At 36.1% G+C, this 22,909-nt stretch overlaps 1 protein-coding gene across 1 annotated transcript in view; it reads right to left on the bottom strand.

Moving 5' to 3' along the window:
* Positions 1–22,909, bottom strand: part of COL22A1 (collagen type XXII alpha 1 chain) — a 564,322-nt gene that overhangs the window by 251,217 nt on the left and 290,196 nt on the right. Inside the window, exons 18-20 of the mRNA XM_056823025.1 lie at positions 4,406–4,459; positions 3,400–3,444; positions 189–233 (exon numbers count right to left, since the gene is read on the bottom strand). Of these exons, the coding sequence (XP_056679003.1) occupies positions 189–233; positions 3,400–3,444; positions 4,406–4,459 (144 nt within the window). The remainder of the gene's footprint in view (positions 1–188; positions 234–3,399; positions 3,445–4,405; positions 4,460–22,909) is intronic.

Genomic DNA, 22,909 nt, shown 5'->3' with positions numbered 1-22,909 from the left:
TCAATTGGCTTTGTGACTGTGGGAAAGTGACAACCACTCAGTACCCCAGATAATCCATTAAGAATAGATACCACAGACTAGGTGCTGATCTCCTTTAGTAGAAATGCCTCTTCAAAGAGTCCTTACAAAGATTCTAGGCTGTGACACACTTCCATCTTTCCCCTCACCTCAAAGATGAAAATACTTACCACAGAGCCTGGTATTCCAGGTGGCCCAGATGGTCCAACTTCACCCTATAAAATGGAACAAATAATTTGAGAGTGATTATTAATGCCTTTATTACATTTTATCCTTCTAGTTTTTTGTTGAATTGTATGTGCATTCTTTGCCTCTTCTTTGACAAAATTTTATACTTAACAGACCAGAGCATAAAACCTGTTTTTCTATCTTTCAAAACCTTTGAGCACTGATTAGGAATACTTGCCATTGTGCCACATGCTAAACCTCAGAAACTAGTTAAAAGAGAAATCAGGAACCAAGCCAAATCTATTAATTATATTTCAATTTCAACTGTTAAGAGATGTTATAAAAAAGGATCCTACATGGGATGGGGTTTGTAATAGGTGCCTAATGTCTCCTTCCAATTTAAAGAGTCCACGATTCTAAGATTTCCCCAATTCTATAAATTACAAACCAAATATCTCAGCTTTTTCTAGAACTTTGGGCATACCAGGAGAGTGTAGAACAATCTGTCTTAGTCTATCAAAATGAACTCAAGAGTACAAAGAATACTGTATAATTGGCAGGTCAACTTAATGACTCACTTATTCAAAATTAATTTCTCAAGTTATGTAGTCAATCAAATTTTATCTTAATTTAATCTAAAGCTATGGATCAGTCATAGACTGAGAGTTTAAAGAAGCCAAAGAGGCTTTCTAATCCAAATCTCCCATGTTATATATAAGGAAACTGAGATTCAGGAAGGTTAAAGCCCTTGCTCAAGATCATACAGGTAGTAAATGCCAAAGTTAGGAGGACTTTGTATTTAAGACTGGAAGAAACCCTAGTGGCCTTTTGTCCAAACCACTCATCTTCACATATGAGAAAAGAGAGCCTTCAAGTGGTAAAGTGACATGCCATTAGAAGATAAGCTCTTTGAGTACATAGATAATTTTTGCTTTTTCTTTGTCACTCCATTTCTTGTCTTAGGGCCTGGTACCTAGCAAACATTTAATAAATGATTAGTGATTAATTATCTGAGGTCAGCTAGGAAAATGGCAAAGCAAGGATATGATTCTCAGGTCTTCTGATTCAAAATGAAGCATTTTTCTATTGTGCTATATCAACTCTCATAATCTTGGGCATCTCAGGGCATTCATCATATAGGTTGGCTTATGTTCTGCCACTTAGTAACCATGTGACCTTTTCTAAGTCACTTGCTTTAATCTTTGGACCTCAGTTTATCTTTATGATCTCTTCTATGACTTACCAAAGATTGTAGGTTGCATTTGATAGGATGAAGTCCCTTCCCAAATTCCTGTTTTGTGATCCCATGATCTTCTCTCAAAGAGTTAATGTTGGTGAATTTTAATACCTAAAAGCTTCAAGTACCTTCATTTCTTCAGCAAAATTTCCAGAATGACACTAGGAGGCATTTCTTTTTTTGGCTTCTATTTTATGATAAGCAAAATTGGTTCATGTGTTTCCCCAAATGAGGGGAAGTATTGGAATGTTCAAAATGGTAGAGTGCTTGGGAGTCAATTTGTAAAACAATAGTAATATGGAGTGTAATGGAAACTAGAGTAATTGTCCTTTTGGTTTCAACCTTCAAGTATCATTCCTGCTCTACTTAGTGACTCAAAGTGAAATAGCTTCTTTTAGGGTTTTGCATTCCCTGTCAAGTAACTGTTTAGAGTATATTAAAAACCTGACACCAGCCTGGAGAGGTATCATGAGCTTCTAGGTTTAATAGCTATTTTAAAAATAACAATGTAAGACATCCCTAAAAATACCCGGTAAGAGAAGTAGATAATTAAACAGAGGTAGAGAGAGACAGGGGGGAGGTTGAAAAGAATAGAAACATTTCCAGTTCCTATTCTTACACCAATGGGGTTTTTCTGAGTATATTCTGTATAATACCTCTAGTAACCTCTTTCTCAGATGCCAACTCTTGGCATGGAGGTGACCCTGACTTTGTAAAGTCTATGTTGCTGGACTGGCAGCAGGCCTCTAATAACTTATGGGCTTTTGTCTAAAAACCAGTCTATTTGAAAAGAAAAGTTCTTCATAATAATTTTGGCCACCATGTTGTATGCTTTTATTTTTGCTTTGCTTTTTCAGCCCAAACAACTCATAGTGGCTTCCTAGAGAGGCATGGGGATAAGAATGGATAATAATAATCTTTCAATCCATAAACATTTATTAAGTGCCTACTATGTGCCAGGCACTGTGCTAAGCAGTGGAGATTTAAAGAAAATAGGTCAGGCAAAATTCAGTTCTTGTCCTCAAAGAACTTGGAATCTAATCAGTTAATAATAATAATAATGGCAATAGGAGTTATAATAACAGTAACATTTATATAGTATTTTAGATTTTAGCATTTGTGAAGAGCGTTACATTGATGATATATCAACGTAAAGTAGAACAACACCTGGTGAAATTAAACGTGTGGAAAAAATATAAATGTATATTTAGAACTGTATGGATTGACATTGATTTTTATGTGAATTCAGCTGTTGTTAAGAATGGTATTTTTACTTCTTTTTTCACACGGTTGTAGAGAAAAGTTCCTGCTATAATCATTGCTATACAACAGAAATTTGAGATAAAGATATTTTTCCCAGTGCTCTATAAATCCATGTGGTATAGTGGAATGCACAATTTGTTTGGAGCCAGAGTTTGAGGGTTCAGTCCTCTGCTCATCCATTCCTAGCTTGTATGATCTTAGATGAGCCACTTAACCTCTTGGTACCCAGATTCTCCATCTTTAAAATAAGGAGTTTGGACTAAATGGTTTCTAAAGCATCTTTTCATTCTTGATCCTATGAATGCTATTGAACTGAAATTGGCCTCACTGCTTTTAACACAGATACCTTCTTTCTTCCAGTGTCAAAAATTACATTCCAATCTAGGAGGTTTGATTTTTCAAAGCCCGATATTTTAAAAAATCTGTCCAGTTAAAAAAAAATCTGTGAGTCAGTATCATGAGCTAGGCTAAAAGTCAGCAGACTAAAGTTTGGGTCCCAGGCTTTAAAATTACTGGCTCAATGAATATCGTTGTGGTTATGTTATTTAACCTCTCCAAAATTCAGTCATTTTCATCTCTAAAATGAGATAATACTAATGCTATTTACTTCAGGGACTGATATAACTAAAAAAATAATACAAAGAATTAATTAATTTGTTCCCCCCCAAAAAAAACAAAAACAAAGGTTTTCCATATGTTGGGTCTGTTTTTACCTTTTCTCCTTGGATACCAGCCATACCTGGAGCACCGGGACTGCCCTGAAAGAAGGAGAACATTTAATTGTTATTGTTGGGATGATGAAGGTGTGATTCTACTACAGCAAAAAGGATTTCAGACCTTATAACAAGCAACCATTGCATGAAGCCAAATGACTCCAATAGCAGAGTGAATTTACAATCAGACTGCAATTTAAGACAGAGAGATAATCCAGTTTGTCATCCAGGGTTGGGAGCATTGCTAACATCAGTCAGAGATTATACTTCCCTTTGTACTGAGATAATAAAGTTCCTGGTGAATGTAGTACAAATGTATATCTGTAAGGTTGTCCATTGGTTACTATAAAAATATCTATCCTCTAATCTCAATTCTACTTTTGAAGATTCCTCATCTAAGTTAATTTCTTCTTTTTTTCTCCATCCTCCAGGTCACTCAGAGAAACCTGAGATCATGATATTAGGATGGAATAGCTGAGAAAATGATTATAAATATCATCATTAATAGATGTTTACCAGGGATGATGCTATGAATAGGCAGTATCGGTGGATACCTCTAAACTGTGATGGAGTGGTACTTAACTGCTCTTAGGATTAAACCTCCATGTTCCTGAAATTCCCAATGTACTCTTATTTAAGATTGTGGGATTGGAAGGAAACATATAGTTCACCAAATCAAACCTCTACTTGAAGTTTTTTTAAGCACTTTATAAAATGATTATATTTACTTGCATTGCAACTTTATTTCAGATAAACCTTAGAGTGAAAGAGTAAAGGAAATACAGAGACCTATCACCTAGAAAGGGGATTACAGACCCCATATAAGTAAGGAAAAAGATCCAAACAATTTAATTGGAATACAAGTACTATTGGTCAAACGAATAGGGATGCTGCCATGTCTGGAAGCAAAAGGCTTAGAGAAAAGGTCATGATGGTTTCACAGTTCCTACAGTCTCTCTTTCCAGAGATCAGCATCTGCTTCTTACCAACTCAAGAGTTTATATACCTTCTTCCCTTCTTCTCCAGGCTTTCCAGGGAATCCATCCAGACCTCGCTCTCCCTAACAAAACAAAGAGCAAATAACTGACAATGCTGCAACAGAGCACACAATTCAGCTTCCATTATGATGGTTACAAATCAATATAACAAACACCTATTAAGCACTCATTATGTTTGCAGCTCTGTCCCAGGTGCTGGAGCAGATATAAAATATAGGTAACTTATGGCTTCTGCCCTGATCAACTTTACTGTCTAAAAGTCACTAAAAAAAGGCACATAACACTTTCTTGAGTATTTTAACAAAATGCAATGTGGGGAATCTCTCCTCTAGCACAGATTATAATCCCTCTATAATTTAGGAAATTGTCTTCAGGAACTGTTTCACCTTAAAAGTTCATCATCCTGTTTTCTGTCTCTTAACTTCTATATTTCTACACTAATTGTAAAGACTTGTTGGGAAATGTGGGTAAGGTTTCAGATAACCTTTTCTGTGTCTGCCCTTGAGAGTTTTCAAATTCTTACAGGTTTTATCACATTGAGTGATATATTTTCTCTTTAGTGCAGAAAGTTTATACTTTTAAAATTATTTTACTAGTCATTATTGGGGAAAAGATAAAAAATGAGCTTAGACAGAATGGAATTATTTATGTGCAGATGAAATTAATCTGATCCCCAAATTCCCTTGATTTAGTAGCAATAAATTGACATAAATTCCTGAACTAACTACCCCATTTCCATTCAAAGAGCATCAGGACTTGGCACCTTTGTGAAGAAAAATACCTAGGACCATACTTATCCTCTCCCAAGCCCACTTTCTCATGCCTTTTTACTCCCCACTGTACTTCTTGTAGCTTTCTGTAGTCAAGGTTCTCAAATATTATTGTTCCCTCACAATAAAAAAAATTTCTATCTACCAAAAGTAAAGAAAGAACTAGTGATTCCCTATTCATTCTAGGATCTATACAAATGCCTATGTTAAGCAATTAAAGTCTTTCCAAAAATGTCTCCAACCCACCTTTAAGGCTCATTATACACTACTTCGCTTCATTAGAGCTTTGTTCCAGACAAATCTGCCTTCCTAATGGGGCTCACACATTATTCTTAATGACCTAATGAATTACCTTTACATAGGCTATCTGTCCTCCAGACCTAGAATGGATCTGTTCTTGTTTCTGATTTCTAGAATTGTTTCCCTCAAAGCTCAGCTGATTCTCACAACTGCTAGTGTCTCTCCTCCAAAAAATATCCTTACATTCATATTGTATTTATTTTGCATATACTTATATTTAAATGCATTCTCACCTCTGAAAGAATATAAGCTCCATGAAGGAAGAAAAATGCATTGTTTTCTCTTTTTTATTTCGATTATTTCAGTAGGTGATATAAGAAGACATGTTTACATTGGTGAATTTGGGATGGAGAAGAGAGGCTTTGTAGCCAATAAGTGTTTATTGAGAACTTAGCATGTGCTATGTTGGGGATCAAAGTATACATGGAGAAGGGGAAGAATTCCCCCTTGAACTTGATTCCATTATGATTTCTTGGCCCCACCAACCTGAGTGAAAGATAGCACTGCAGCATGGAAGTTTGATGTATAAAACAATTTGATCATGTTTTGTGCAAATCTTGGTCTGGGAATTAGAATATCTGAGTTCTAATTCTTGTTGACCCATTTACCATCTTTGAAGAATTATTTTTTTCATCTTTTTAAGTCTGTTTCCTTTTCTGTAAAATGAGGGAAACAATCCAGTGTTGTGGTAAGAACACTAGTTTTGGGAATCAGAGGACACAATTCAAGTCCTAGCCATGACAGCTTGCTACCTGTGTGACCTTATAACAGTCACGTCACCTCTCTGAAACTAAGTTTCCCTCATTTATTAAATGAAAGGCTTTAACTAGATCATCTCTCAATCCCTCCAAGGTCAGAATCCTCCAATATTATGATTTACCATTAAGCAAGTTTAGATTTGGGCATACTTCAAGTCAAATCATTCAAAGGAGAGAAACATAACTACAAGCACACTATCTAAAGGTAAAGTTAAATTCCATTAACCACAGAGTGTTATGGTACTTAAGAGCGTATAATATTAAGTCTGGAAGTGTATTTAGAGATCATCAGGTGCCGTGGAGTGATTTTCTAGACATATCTGCTAACGTACAAGGAGTAGAAGTGGTCACAAAGTTAGCAAAGAGCCAGGAGCTCACACACAAATCATTAGGTTTTAAGACCAGTGTTCTTTCCACTACATTGTGCCCAGGTTGGTCATATTATTATAAAGCAGCTTTCCAACCATTACTCTGGTGTCCTTTATAATCAGCTTGAATTCAAAACAGGTGATTATTTCTTTTTTCCAAAAAATTAAATGCCAAGGTTTTTGCCAGATACTGCCTGGTGTGAAGTGGTGAGTTCTGTAAAAATATGCATTTACTTATTTTTATAAATGCATGAATAATATATGTATATGCATGTTTGTGTGTATGATGTGTGTATATCTAAACATATACATATATGTACGTATACAGACATATGTTTATATATGTGTATATGCATGTGTTTATGTGTATGTTATGTATATGGAAGGTAGGTGGCATAATAGATAGCGACTCATCTTCCTGAATTCAAACCTGGCCTCAGACACTTATTAGCTGTATGACTCTAGGCCCAGTTAACTTGACCCTATTTCCTTCAGTTTCCTCAGCTGTAAAATGAGCTGGAGAAGAAAATGGCAAACATCTCTAATATCTCTGCCAAGAAAATCCCAAATGAATTTTTGGACCATGTGCAATTGGACATTACTGAAAATGAATGAAAAAAACACAAATGAAAAACGACAAATATGTATAAATATGTACTTGTTGTTTTTAATCAAATATATATATTTGACTGAAAAACAAATATATTTCCATATGTGTTGTTCAGTTTTCATATATACATACATACACACAAATGTATCTCAAAATATATCATGTATGTTTCAAAACTGTCCTGCTTGGGTGTATTTCCTTTTGAACTCTCTTCTATTCCCCTCTCTTAGTTTTTGCATTTTCTCTCTCATTTATTTTCTTTTTATCTTTTTGACAATACCATCAGTAGTTCCCTTCCCCAAAAAATATGTGAAAAATATTATCCAGTTATCAAATTAAGAAAAATAAATCCACACCATGGCGATGTCCAAAAATATATTTCTCATTATACATCTTGAGAGCTCTATCCTTTGGTCAACAGGTGGGTATCATGCTTCATCACTTTACCCTGAGTTCTTGCCAATGTAGCATGAGCTCTGATAGGTCCTGCCAAGCTGGAAGAATGACAATAAGACAGGCCCAGCCCCAGAATTGCTTTCTGTAACATGAAGGATTAGTCTAGCTAAATGCAACAAAGCTCATCAGCAATGAGTTGGTTTTTTTTTTTTCCCTACAGTGAATATTGTCAAAAGTCATTCAAGGTATGGATGGACTATAATTTACTTTTATATAAGGAGCACGTCTACCACTAAAACCATGGATCTTTTGGAGAATTAAAGAAAGAAGAATAAATGGGATTAGTTGGCAAAGTTGGATATTAAGAGTGACATTTTAATCTACAGAACTGTATCTAACCTCATGATTCCAAAATAAAGTATATTTTTAAACAAACCTGAACTTATTCCCCATTGGGGAAGCTGTTTTTTTATCTACTCTGCCTAGAGGCTTGGACTATATGAAAATCTTAAAAAAAGCATTAGGCAAGGAATCTTAGGACACAGTAATAATATTCAAAATAGCATATTGAGATTTACAATGCAATATATTTGTTTGTGTATGTATATATGAAAACAACTGAACACATATGGAAATATATTTGTTTTTTGGTCAAATATATAATGAAAAATAACAAATTACAATGTACTTTTCACAAAAAAAGTATACTGACATTTATAGTTCTATAGAATTATGCCCATTTAATAGATACATAAGTCAAGGTTCAGGGGAGTGGAGTCATTTTCCTGTATTCATATGGTTTTTATTAGCCAGGACTCCAACCTCTATCTTCTGACAAGAATAGCACTGAAGCACAGTGCGACTTATAAAAATGAGTCTGCAACCAGGTCACAGGCTGAGAGTCTAGAAAAGGGTAAGCATTTTGCCTCTAGAGGTTGGTAATGGGACAGTCAAAAGACAGTTCAAAGGAGGCAGAAGCAAAGGGCTTATCTATTTAAGGCAAGGATGCAGTCAGGCGGCAAAGGCAGCAACAGCATCCGAGGACAGGGACAGAATCAGAGTCAAGGGCCAAAGCAATAAGTCAGTGAGATGGAAAACCAGGCTGGATCAGCCCTGAGTAAGGGAGAAGCTACATCCCCCTTTGTGTCCATTACACCTCTGGGGCAGTGGGAAGGCTGGCATTTTATGCTTGTACCTGAAGTTGGAAGAAGGTCGCTCATTGGAATTTGCTAGTCTTACTGAACTGGAATCCAAATTTTGACTCAGGTGGATTTTGGATTATTTGTAGGGGGAGAGTACAAGTGAATCTTGACCATTTGGGAAAGGCGTCCTATCTTGCTTTCCTGTCTTGGTTTCCCAAGGAAAATATTTATCTGATGTGGACATATCTCTACTTCTCTTCTCAGGTGCAAGGAAGAGAGGCCACAAAGGATGATTCTGAGTCTTCACAAATGTCTTTGACAGATGTCTTAAGCCTTGTGGTGGTGGTCCTTGTTACTGTCCTTGGGAGGCAAGGAATCACTATTTAAATGAAGCCTGAATTTGTAATAAGGAGAAATTCTGAAGATTGCTTTGGCTACATGGCTGATATACTTCTGATTCTAAGACTATGGTCCATTATCGTTAAAGTCATTTCAAAAGTTCAAACAGTATAATTGGCTCCAAATGGCTTGAGATTTTAAAGGAAATAAACTTTTTTATCAGAGGCATGCATGCCATGGACTCTCTTAAAAATATTTTAGGCAATTCTGGGCTAAGGGAAATAAAGGGTTAAATTGTAGAGGTCACTACTTTAAAGGGGCCAACACTTATTTGTATAGAAAAATTCTGATATTTTGAAAAAATACACAGATACATGCATATACACAAATATATCAATCTTATTACTAAATATTCCTACTAGCAAACAAAAATGATTGGCATTGTTCTCTTAGAGACATACAGTTCAACAAAGGTTTTATTGCATCTATATGATATATTATTACTAAATATCACCAGAATCACACATGACCAAGATGAGTTATCCTCTCATAGCTCCTGTGGCATGTTTGAAGGTAGATGGCATTAAAATGTGGTCCTTTTAATAACTTAAATAGATTCAATCCATCAAAAAAGTTTATTGTTTATTATGTGTCTATTTCATGGCTTTTCTAGTTGATAATGTTGGTAATAAATCCTTTATTCTTTCAGTATGGTAAAGTGAAAAGAACATAGGATTTGGAGTTAAGGGATATCTGGGTTCAAAACTGTGGGCAAGTCAGCTAGCATTCCAAGTGTCTGTTTTCTCAATATAAAATGGAAATGCATAGGAACAGTTGCACTTTGTGTATTGTTCAAAGGTAGACACTTTGTAGACCATGGCATGCAACATAAAATTTATTTTCAGCAAACATTAGTTCTGTGCCAGGTTCTGGAAGTAATATAATGACCAAAAAAAAAATAATAAGCCATTACTGTCCTCAAAGAGTTTACTATCTAATAGAGGAGATAAGACACCCACACCCACACACATAATCTTAGTCACTTCCTAGGCATGTAACCCTGGGCAAGTCACTTGACCCCCATTGCTCTGCCTTACAACTAATATATATATAACATATATATTATGTATATATAATATATATAATAATATATAGTATGGATTTAAAAACAGAAAGCAAAGGTTTTAAAAAAAGATGACGAATTTAATATCAACATGGATTCCAACCAATGCATGACAAAAGTAATAAGTACTTGGAATCAGATAAAGGTGGAAATCACTTCCAGTAGATGGAATTTTTATAGGAAACTGAATTTGGAGGCTGAAGACCTGGGTAAAAGTCTGAGAGCTATCATTTAATATCTTCTTAATTTCTATGGCACTTTAATATTTACAAATGCTTTCCTCACCACCTATTAGCCAAGAAACATTTATTAACTCCTACTATGGACCAAGCACTGTGCTAAGCACTTGGGATACAAAAATCCTCAAACAAACAAAAATGACAAAAAAATAGTCCCTTCTCTCTAGAAGTTCACAAACTAATGGGGGTGAAATCATGCAAAGCGCCATGGACAAACACGTTGTACATGAGATAAATTGGAAAAGCATGAAGTACCAATATTATCTATATGCCATGACTAAGGCTCAGAGACTGAGGTACCAATTTTCATGTAACAACCAAAGGCAAGTGCAGAACTCAAAATCTGTTCCTCCAATTCCAAATATTAGCCTTCCTTCCATTGGGCTATGTGGTCAGGGAGGCTTTGGGTGATCCCCTTCCTTCCTCTGAGTTATAAAGTGGGGGAAGGAAGTTTCAAGCAAATTATTCCTAAAGCCTCTTCCAGCTAAGTCCCACAATAGAAGGACTCAGCAAGGATTCTTGGGAGACGTGGCAGGATGAGCTTGTCTTAAAGATGGGCAGGATCTCAGAAGGCAGAAATGTGATGGAGGTGTAATGGGAGGCACCAGAGAATTACACATAATTGGATATCATAGCATGTGGTTTTCTGAGCTCAGATACCACTGTAATTGCTTGTCAAGGCTTGATCTCATGACAGCATTTTAACCCCTAGAGATTGATTTAACCTGATGCCTCCAATGGGCAGTGGATGGACTATTTGCAAAATGGATTCTAGTTCCAATTTAAACTGAAAACTAATCTTTCCTTCTCCAGGTCAAAAATACCATTATAAATGGACCAGTGTGGTGGCTGAATTTGCATAGGACTCATCATATTAGAGGAGAGTTCTGGCTCATTGGGTCAAAGGGCACTCTATGTTCAATATGGATGACCTAGACAGGGCATTTTTCTATAACTTCTCCCATGAGAATGAAAGTCTTCTTGCCATGAGCAAATAAGTCATTCAGCAATGAAAGTGAGAGAAAATCCATATTGACCATATGAAAAATATGATGGAATTGAAAAGAACATTAGATGGGAATCAGAAGACCTGGGGTTATCTAATCTATGCTTTGCTGCTAATTAGTTTTCTGACCTTTGCCAAGTTTTCAGCCACTCGGAGACTCACTTTCCACATTTCTAGAATGCTAAAGATGGACTGGATGGCCTCTAAGGTCCCTTCAAGGTCTAACATCCTATTCATGAGCATCGAAATGAGATGCTGTGTGTGAATGCAATTTTGAAATTATAATATACTGTACAAATATACAAAGACTGGTAGGGGAAGGAGGGAAGAAGTAGCCTGCTACTTGTCAAGCACTGTGCTTAGCACTTTATGATTATTATCAAGCAAGATAATAATAATTGTAAATTGGTGAAAGCAAAAGCAACAATAGGACTCCAATCAATGTCTCCTGTTGCCTAATCTGCTAATATTTCCAGCACCCTCCATTGCCATGGCATGACTTTAGCTAGAGGGAAAAGCCCTCAAGAGTCCCTAATCCTTAAGATCAGCATTTTCATTGAAGAATCTGGGCTTTGTAAAGTAAAAATGTGTTTGCAACAAGCAAAAAAAACACTGGGTCTAGGATGAGGAAAGGGAGCTAGAGTTAAAGAAGATTTGATTTGGAGTTTATCTCTTCCATTTCATAGCTATGTGCCCTCAAGCAAATCAATTAAGAGCTCTGACTTTTCCATTTCTTCACTTGTGAAAAGAAGGAACTGGACTAGATGACCACCAATGTCCATTCCACAATTAAATTTATGATTCAGACAAATATTATCTTGCAATTGTGACATGAGAAAGTTAAAGAAAGTCATGCTTCAAAAAATCTTCAAATTTATAGTCCAAATACCTCCTCTGGGTTTATTCCTCCTGCAGTGTGGATAATGGGCAATAGATGGAGCTCGAATATAGGGAAATTTTTTGTAGTATGCACTAAAGGCATTTGCCTAGAAACTAAAGGGGGCCCCTACTTGTGACTCAATTTATCTTAGGATCATATGATTTATACCTAGAGGAAGAAAAGTATATCTGAAGCCCTTCTATTGTTTAGGGGTGAAGGGGGGATGGATCCCACTGGAAACACAAGGCAATACTAAGGGTTCTGGTAGACTGGTCACCTTAAGTTTTCTATGGGGCTTCTGAGTTCCCTAAAATTCACATTTCACAGCTATTTCCTCCACTCCCCACCTCACATCAGTCTTGGGAGGTAGATCAGGCAGCTATGACTAGATCCATTTGCCAAAGCCAACAAGAATGAGGATTCTTAGGAAATGGGACAGCTAGAGAGGCAGGATGGTATAATGGAAAGAATGCTGACCTGTGGAGTTAGGAAGCAGCTATATGAATCCTGCCACAGATGCTTGCCAGCTGTGTGAGTGTGTATAAAGATATAACATCTTGGAGACTCATTTAAAAAAAATCTCTAACATTGTGGATACAAATATTTGTATTACCATCCTCACAGGGGTATTATAGGGAAAGCGACTAGTAAAATTTAACATGCCTGGGGTCATGCAGCTTGTCACTTGCAGCCTAGGTCACTTACTGTGTAACCCTGGGCAAGTCACTTAACCCCGTTGGCCTCTCTTTCTTCAAATATAAAATGAGATGGAAAAAGAAATGGCAAAATACTCTAGTATCTTTGCCAAGAAAACCTCAAATGGGGGTCATGAAGAGTTGGACACAACTGAAATGAATGAACAACAACAACAACAACAAAATGCTATAGAAATGAGAGTGATTATTGTCATAACAAAAGAATTCTAAGGTTGGAAGAGGCCTTGGCGATTACATGACTTCTAAGGAACAGTTCCTGGTTTTACAAATTGATGCTCAAGAGGACAGGGAGGGACACTCATCTAAGGCTACACACTTTATCAACAGTAAAGTCTTGAATAAAATTACAATCTCCTAATTCCTTCCATTTTTTCTTTTCCTGACTGAAAAATGATTTAACAATAATAGAAACTACCCAGTGTTGCCTTTCTCTAATCCACTCATTGCATTTTTGAGAAAATAAAAACAGAAGCCCAAAGGAGTCAAGTGATTCATCTAAGGTCACAGTGTTCATTAGCAGAGATGTAAAAACTAGCATCATAAGCAGTGAGGCATGAAACACTAACCAGGATCCCACAGATACGGAAATTGTAAGGAATTAGAAGCATGAAGAACCACAAAGATGACTAGCAAAAAATGATCTAAAGGGAAAGGAAAAAGCATTTATAGAATGCCAACTTTGTGCCAAGTACTATGTTAAGGGATTTTCAAATATTATCTCATTTGAATCTTACAATAGCCCTGTGATGTATATTATTATTATTAACTCTATATTATAGTTGAGAAAACAAAGGCAGAGATTAAGTGACTTTTTCAGGATCACATAGCTAATAAGTGGTTGATGTTAGACTTGAACTCAAGTCCTCTTCATCCCAGTCCCACTACTTAACTTATCTGGCTCTAAATACTTAAAATTAGTGTCCAAGGCTGCCAATCCCTAGTCAGCAGTCAATAAGCATTTTATTTAGTGCCTTTTATATTCAAGGTCTGTGTCCAGTACTCAGGATAAAGATAAAAAGAGAGATAAAAATATCTTCTGCCCTCAAGGAGCTCACAGTCTAATACACTTGATTCCAGTGTTCTTTTCATTATACCACATTATAAAAGTTGGAGGTGCACCTTGGTTGAAAGAATGAATTCTAATTTCTATGGCTGATAGGTACAATGTGCTAAATTTATTTTCCCTTGAAATGTTAATTGAATGTGGTCCTCTGCTCCATTACCTTGTGTAGACTGATACAGCCTAAGCAGCTGTTGTACTGGCCCCCTGGGGTGGCTCCCTGTCAGCAGGGGCCACCACTGATTAAGAGGCTGAATACAGTTAATTAATTTATCCAACTACTCAGGAACACTTAAGGAGAGAGAAAGTAAAATGAGTAAATTAGGTTGATCAGGGCTAGACAGGCCAGTATGGCCAAGCCTTAAAGCTCTACCAAAAGCTGCAAATTCAGCAAATTAAGGAGAAAACTGAGAAACATAATGAGGATTCCATCTCCCACTGAGTTTTTGCTTAAGCTGCTCCCCATTCCAGGACACTGGCCCCTGCTAATCTCTGCCTCCTGGCTTCCTTGACTTCCCAGGTCAAATCTTATTGTTAGAAATGGCTTTTCTCAATACATCTCACTCCCTGCCTTGCCCTTTCCACTGCTTGTGTCTTTCCTCTGAAATTACCCCCATTTGTGATAAACATATAATATATATGTATATATACACACATATATATACATATACTCATTGTATATAATCATCTTGGGGAGATAGCTGGCACAGTACATATCATGCATGGCATGGAGTCAGAAGACTCATCTTCCTAAGTTTAAATCTGATGTCAAACACTCACTACATGTGTGACCCAAGGAAAATCACTTATCCCTCTGTCTCAGTTTCATTCTCTGTAAAATGAGCTGGAGAAGGGTATCTAGTATCTTTCCCAAGAAAACCTCAAATGGGGTCACAGAGTTAGACACAACTGAAAATAACTGAACAACAAAATCTCCCCCTTGCTCTTCCCCCTTCTCTCTCCTCTCTGTCTCACTTTGTCTCTTCCTCTCTCCCCCTCTCTTCTTTCTCTCTCCTCTCTCCCTCTCCCTCTCTTTCTAACACTCTCCATTTCCTCATCACTCCCTCTCTCTTTCCCCTCTCTCTCCCATCTCTCTTTCTCTTTCCCTCTCCCCCTCCTTCCTTCCCTCCCTCCCTCTCTTTCTCTCTCCCTCCTTCTCTCTCTCCCATCTTTCTCCCTCTCTTTCCCCTATCTCTCTTTCTCTCCCACCTCCCTCTCCCTCTCTCTGTTTCTTTTTCTCTCTCCATCTCTCCCTCCCTCTCTCTTTCTTTATCCCTCCCCCTCCTTCTCTTTCCCATCTCTCTCTCCCTCTCTCTCATCTCTCTTTCTCTCCTTCTCCCTCTCTCCATTCCTCCCTCCCCCCTCTCCCTCTCCTCAACCCTCTCTCTCTGCCTCTCACTCTCTATGTCTCTCTTATCTCTCTTTGTCTCTCTCATCTTTCTCTCTTTCTCTCCCTTTCCCTCTCCCACTCTCTCTTTCTGTCCCTCTTTCTCTCTTCCTCCTTCCTCATTCTCTCTCACCTTCTCCTTCTCTCGTTCCTCTCTCTTCATCCTCTCCCCCACCTCTGTCTGTCTCTTTGTCACTCTCTTTCTCTCTGATAATATATACATGCATATAAATACTTATATACATATTTAGATATGCATTTCTATCAGTTACACAAATTGGAATTCATTCACTTTGTCTATATATTTATATTATATATGTATATATACAATGCACACATAATATGTTACATGCACAGTTATTTGTATGTTATGTCCATCATTTAAGTAGAACCACTTTGAGTTTGGGAATGGGATTTTCCCTTTTCCTTATATCCCCAGTGCCTACCAGAGTGTCAGGCACATAGTTAACCCTTAATAAAGATATGTTAATTATCTGGACTAGTTGGTCATGACTTAGCTAGTAACTATGGTGGTTTTGGCTAAGTTATTTCCCTTCTTTGGGCCTCAGCTTCTTCTATTGCAAAATGATGAATTTAGACTAGATGACCTATAGAGTTCCTTCAACCTATGACCTTCTAAGTTCTCATAGTTTCAGTCCTCAATGCCATTTTAGTTCTGAGAAATTTCAGGTTAAATTTCCTTCCAGCATTACTATTCTACGTTTCAAGGATACATTGAGCCCTAACATTCTTGTCTTCTTTCTTAATATTATGTGTCCTGAGGTCCCTTCCAGTTATAACACTGCAGTAATCACTGAGCTCAGCATTCCTTAGCCAGACAAAACCTTAAGACTTTAAAGCTTTAAATAAGGAGTTTTAGAAAGCTTATTTTTAAAAAGCCCTTAACAGCAGGAAAACATCAAGCTGCATTTTAAAAGTAATATTTTGTTGGGAGCTGTGTCAATGAATTGAATGACCATGGATTAAATTCCTCTTACAATTTAAGTGGTTTTCAAAAGGTAGAGAGAAAAGGGATGCTGAAAGCCAAGGGCAGTGACATTGTATAACAGCCCAGGTATCTGTTCTCCAACATCCTTTTCACTTAGCCACATTCAACCAATCTTTAAAGACCAGTGAAAGTCTTCACCTTTTTTTCTCCTCTACTCTACAATGAAATCACAGGCCACTCCTGCCAACAGTTAATTTTGCCCTCCTTTGAATTCTTAGTACTTAGTACTCTCTTCTACTCACAATGTCATAATTTCAGATATTGACAAAATCTGAGCAAGAATATAACTAAACATGTCCCTAAAGAGTGGAGATATAGCCTTTGTGGGATCAGAGGCTCCTAGGTGCAGAGGAAAAAGAGATCTCAAGGACCATCTAGCCCCAACCATCACAAATGGGGAAACGGAGGCTCAGAGAGGCATTATGTCCAAATTTTTGCATGAAGTAAATTGGATATAGTAAGGATCTGAACATAGGTCTGATGACTCATTTTAGAAAATCTTCCAGAGACATGTAATGTATTACCACTGTGGCATTCCATTAGACTTCTGGCAGGCTCCATTTCTTAGAAAGCTTCCCCTGTAAAGAGATAAAATCTGACTCTTTGCAGTTTCCTCCAATTAAGCCTTGTCCTGTTTCTTGGAGCCAAGCAGAATGTGTTTAATCCTTCTAGTGACATCCCTTCAAATACTAAATGCCCTAGGTTCCCTTAAAAATTCATTTTATGGCATAGTTTTGTGCCCCTTCATGATCCATGCTTCTGGAAGCTTTCCAGATTGTTAAAATCCTAAAAATATGGTGGCTGGAACTAAACATAATCAAGATTCATAGAGTTTGTTATCTATTAAAATCTTCAGTTTTTTGTACAAACTTTCCTGCTTCCACATCCCTCTTACCATATTTCATATAGTTGATTATTTAGCCCTAAGTGCAAGACTTTACATTTATCCCTATTAAAATCCATCTAATGATATTTGGTTCAAAATTTTTGACTATTCAAATCCTTTGAGATATTGAATCTATGATATATTAGCTGTCCTTCACAGTTTTTTTGTCATCCAGAAATTTAATAATCAAGCCATTGATGCCTTTATCCATCACTTAAAAATGATTTTCAAAAATGTCAGTAAAAGTTTTTAAATAGAAGATTTTCAAGTATTTGTAAAGGAAAGGCCAGAGCTAAGTGGAAAGTTTGATATCCAAACACAAAAATCAAGAAAAACATGAAAATGTAAATAAGAGAGAGGAAAGGGGGAAAATGCTTTTTATTCAAACTTTCTTCATTAAGGGCTTCAATAAGATCAAATTGTTTACATCAATATATGGAAAATGTTATGTGTAACTTAAAAATTATATTCATTATTATAGTAATTAGAAGAATCATTCACAGGAAAAGACTGGGATAATAAGTGGTATAAGATAATACGCAAAAAGAAAAAGAAAAAGGGAGGGGGAATAGAAGATGGCACCAAAAGAAACTTGAAGGAATAAGATAAATATTATAATCTATACCACAAAAAGAGGCACATGGGAAGGGGAGGGGAAGAATACTATTTTAAGGAGAGGAAGAGAGTGCTAATAGGAAATATCTTAATCTTACTCTCAGTGAAACCAATCCTGAAAGGAAAGAGCATCTAGATCCATTGGGGTATTGAATTCTATCTTACCCTTCAGGGAAAGTGAGAAGGGAAAACTAAGGGAGAAAAGGGGAAGAAGTAGAAAAAGGGAGGGAGAGAGAGAGGGAAATAAACTTAACAGACCCTAAAAAAATAAGAAGGGAACAAAAATGGAAGGGGCAGAATGGGAATCATATTACAGGCGGGGTTTAGGAGGATTGATTATAAGCAAACCACTGGTTTAAAAGCATAAAGCAAAAGAAGAAAGGACAGAACCAGGAAAGGATAGCAAAATGCTGGGGAATACACAAGTGGAAATCATAACTTTGAATGTGAATGTGATGAACTCATCCATAAAATGAAAACAAATAGCAGAGTGGATTAGAAATCAAAACCTTACCATATATTGTCTATAAGAAACACACATGGGGCAGGTAACACTCACAGGTTAGAATTAAAGGTTGGAGTAAAATCTACTGGGCCTCAACTGATAGAAAGAAGGCAGGAGTTGCAATCATGATATCTGACAAAGTTAAAGTAAAAATGGATCTGATTAAAATGTATAGGGAAGGTAAATCTATCCTGACAAAAGACAGTATAAAAATTAGGAAATATCAGTAACAAACATGTATGCACCAAATAGGATAGCATTCAAGTTTCTAAAGGTGAAACTAGTGGAGGTGAAGGAGGAAGTAGATAGTAAAACTATACTAGTGGGAGACCTGAACCTACCACTATCAAATCTAGTTAAATTAAATAAAAAAAGAAAGAAGAAAGAGGTAAGAGATGTGAATGAAATCTTAGAAAAATTAGAGTTAATAGATATATGGAAAAAAATAAATATGAAAAAAAGGAATACACATTCTTTTCAGTATCACATGGTACATTCCCAAAGATTGACCACGTGCTAGGGCATAAAACATGGCAAACAAATGCATAAAAGCAGAAATAATAAATGCAACCTTTTCAGATCATAATGCAATAAAATAATAATCAGTAAAGGTACATGGAGAGCCAATTCAAAAATTAATCAGAAATTAAATAATATGATTCTACAAAATCGGTTAAAGAAAAAATCATAGAAACAATTAATAAATTCATTGAAGAAAATTACAATGATGAGACATACTTTCAAAATCTATGGGATGCAGCCAAAGCAATACTAGGAAAAAATGTATATCCTTGAGTTCATATATTAGCAAATTATGGATGGCAGAGGTCAATGAATTGGACATGCAAGTCAAAAAACTTGAAAGAGAACATTAAAAACCCCCAGATGAAAACTAAATTAGAGATCCTAAAAACTAAGGGACAAATTAATAAAATCAAAAGTGAAAGAACTATTGAATTAATAAATAAGACTAGAAGCTGGTGTTTTGACAAAACAAACAAAATAGACAAAGTACTCCTCAATCTAATAAAAAAAGAGGAAAGAGGAAAACCAAATTAACAGTATCATAGATGAAAAGGGAGACCTCACCTCTAATGAAGAGGAAATTAAGGCAATCATTAAAAACTATTTTGCCCAATTGGGCATTAAAAATGGTAATCTAGATGATATAGATGATTATCTGCAAAAATGTAAATTACCTAGATTAACAGAAAAAGAAAGAGAATTCTTAAATAATCCCATATCAGAAAAAGAAATACCAAAGAAAGGCCATCAAAGAACTGCCTAAGAAAAAATCCCCAGGGCCTGATGGATTCACAAGTGAATTCTATCAAACATTCAAAGAACAGTTAATCCCAATACTATACAAACTATTTGACATAAAAAGCAAAGAAGGACTTCTACCAAATTCCTTTTATGACACAAATATGGTACTGATTCCAAAGCCAGGCAGGTCAAAAACAGAGAAAGAAAACTATAGATCAATCTCCTTAATTAACACAGATACAAAAATCTATTTGTTTATTTAGTGCCATATGCATTGAACTACCAGAAAAACTTTTTACTGAATAAGAAAAAACTATAACAAAGTTCATTTGGAAGAACAAAAGATCAAGACTATCCAGGGGAATAATGAAAAGAAATGTGAAGGAAGGGGGTCTTGCTGTACCAAACCTCAAACTATACTATAAAGCAGTGATCATCAAAACAACATAGTACTGGCTAAGAGACAGAAAGAAGGATCAGTGGAATAGACCTGGGATAAGTAACCTCAGAAAGACTCTTTATGATAAACCCAAAGATCACAGTTTTGGGGACAAAAATCCACTATTTGATAAAAACTGTTGGGAAAATTGGAAGACAGTAGGGAAGAGATTGGGGTTGGACCAACACATCACACCCTACACCAAAATAAACTCAGAATGGGTGAATGACCTGAATATAAAGAAGGAAACCATAAGTAAATTAGGTGAACACAGAATAGTATACATGTAACATATTTGGGAAAGGAAAGATTTCAAGACCAAACAAGAGTTAGAAAAAATCACAAAATGTAAAATAAATAATTTTGATTACATTAAATTAAAAAAGTTTTTATACAGACAAAACCAATGCAAGCAAAATTAGAAGGGAAGCAACAAATTGAGAAACAATCTTCATAACAAAAACCTCTGACAAAGGTCTAATTACTCAAATTTATAAAGAGCTAAATCAATTGTACTAAAAATCAAACCACTCTCCGATTGATAAATGGGCAAGGGATATGAATAGGCAATTTTCAGTTAAAAAAATCAAAACTATTAATAAGCACATGAAAAAAGTGTTCTAAATCTCTTATAATCAGAGAGATGCAAATCAAAACACCTCTGAGGTACCACCTCACACCTAGCAGATTGGCTAACATGACAGAAAATGGAGATAGTAAATGTTGGAGTGGATGTGGCAAAGTTGGGACTTTAACACATTGCTGGTGGAGTTGTGAATTGATCCAAATATTCTGGAAGGTAATTTGGAACAATGCCCAAAGGGCACTAAAAGACTGTCTGCCCTTTGATCCAATCATAATACTGCTGGGTTTGTGCCCCAAAGAGATAATAACGAAAAGGATTTGCACAAGAATATTCATAGTTGCATTCTTTGTGGTGGGAAAAAGTTAGAAAATGAGGGAATGCCCTTCAATTGGGGAATGGCTGAACAAACTATGGTATATGTTGGTGATGAATACTATTGTGCTCAATGGAATAATAAACTGGAGGAATTCCATTTGAACTAGAATGACCTCTAGTAAGTGATGCAGAGTGAAAGGAGCAAAACTAGGAGAACATTATATACAGAGACTGATATACTGTGGTACAATCAAATATAATTGACTTCTCCATTAGTGGCAATGCAGTGATCCTGAACAACTCTGAGGGATTTACGAGAAAGAACACTATACACATTCAGAGGAAAAACTGTGGGAGTAGAAACACCAAAGAAAAACAACTGCTTGATTACATGCGTCGAGGGGATATGACTGGGGAATGTAGATTCTAAATGATCATCCTAGTGCAAACATCAAAAACATGGAAAAAAGGACACATGTAATAGCCACTGGAATGGGAAGAGGTGGGGGAGGGAGGGAGGGAAAGAATATCATTGTTGTAACCAAAAAATAATGTTCTAAATTTATGAAATAAAATTAAAATTTTTAAAATGTCAGTTAAAAGTTTTTAAATAGGTTATATTTAGATTTTATCCTTTTATCAACCTTCAAGGCTTCAACTATACCATCCATAGGAATGATTACTAAATATTTATCTCCACTCCTGATCTCTATTCCCATGTCCCAATACATATCTCTGAATGGCACTCAACAAACATGAGTTCTATTTCCAGTTGTCATTAATTAGGCATGTGACTAAGTAAATTACTCCTTTTCAAGTCTTACATTTATTTATATGTAAAATGGAGGTGGGGCAAATAAATGACATCTAAAGTATATTCAATGAGTCTATGAATGTTCTTTTTGACTCTTTCAAAGTGACCTTGAAATTGTGTGGTATGTGGGGTCCTCATAGGGGCAGTGATTTTGCTATGCAATCTCTGACATTTTCAGAGCATTTCATAGTTTTAAAAAGTGTTCCGCAACCTGGCCTCAGCCCATCTATCCAGTCTTTCCTCCTCCTTCACAACCACTCTATTTTTCTAAATTAGTTTACTCTCTGATGCCTGATTTCATCCTGCCCTCTCTTGACTCTCTGCCTTCTTACCTGCTGTGTCCCTCACATCAAAAAGAGACAGTCCTCTCTTTGCTGAAGGCTTTATTTTTCTCTAAGATCCAACTAAGTTTCTAACTCCACTATAAACCTGAGAAGTCTGTGAGCACAGTGGTCTCTTCCTCCATTGACTTCTTTTCTTCTCTCTACTAATCACATTCTAATTTCTATAAATACTATTATCCCTTTTCCCTGCCCTTATATCAGGTAGAGGAGAACTGTATTTTTTTCTCTCAAGCAAAACTGATTCTTTGAACATTATAATAGCTTACACTTCTAGAATACTTCTCAGCCTTCTTTCCAACAATCCTGTGAAATAGACATGTCTATATATGTATTTTTATTTTAAATTTTAAATTTGTGTTCCATAAACTTAACTGGGTCCTTGCTACAGCAAGGCACTTCTTTTGCTTCTCTCTAATTTTTTATTTCACTGGCTAAAGTGGTTTTTCTAAAACATTTCATCTCTATTCAAACTCTTGTAGCCCCCCTCTCTCAAACTCTTTCTCAGTTGATAATCCTGCCTCATAAAGGATATTGTTCCAAATTAATCATCAATTGATTTATAATGCACTAAGAATTTGGGGATAACATATTTTATTGAAAAAAAATGAAGTCAATTTGCAAAAAAGGGCCATCTTCCCT

Source organism: Monodelphis domestica, chromosome 3 (assembly GCF_027887165.1).
Source record: "Monodelphis domestica isolate mMonDom1 chromosome 3, mMonDom1.pri, whole genome shotgun sequence".
In the NCBI taxonomy this organism is placed as follows: domain Eukaryota; kingdom Metazoa; phylum Chordata; class Mammalia; order Didelphimorphia; family Didelphidae; genus Monodelphis; species Monodelphis domestica.
This window is presented reverse-complemented; position numbering and strand designations above follow the sequence as displayed.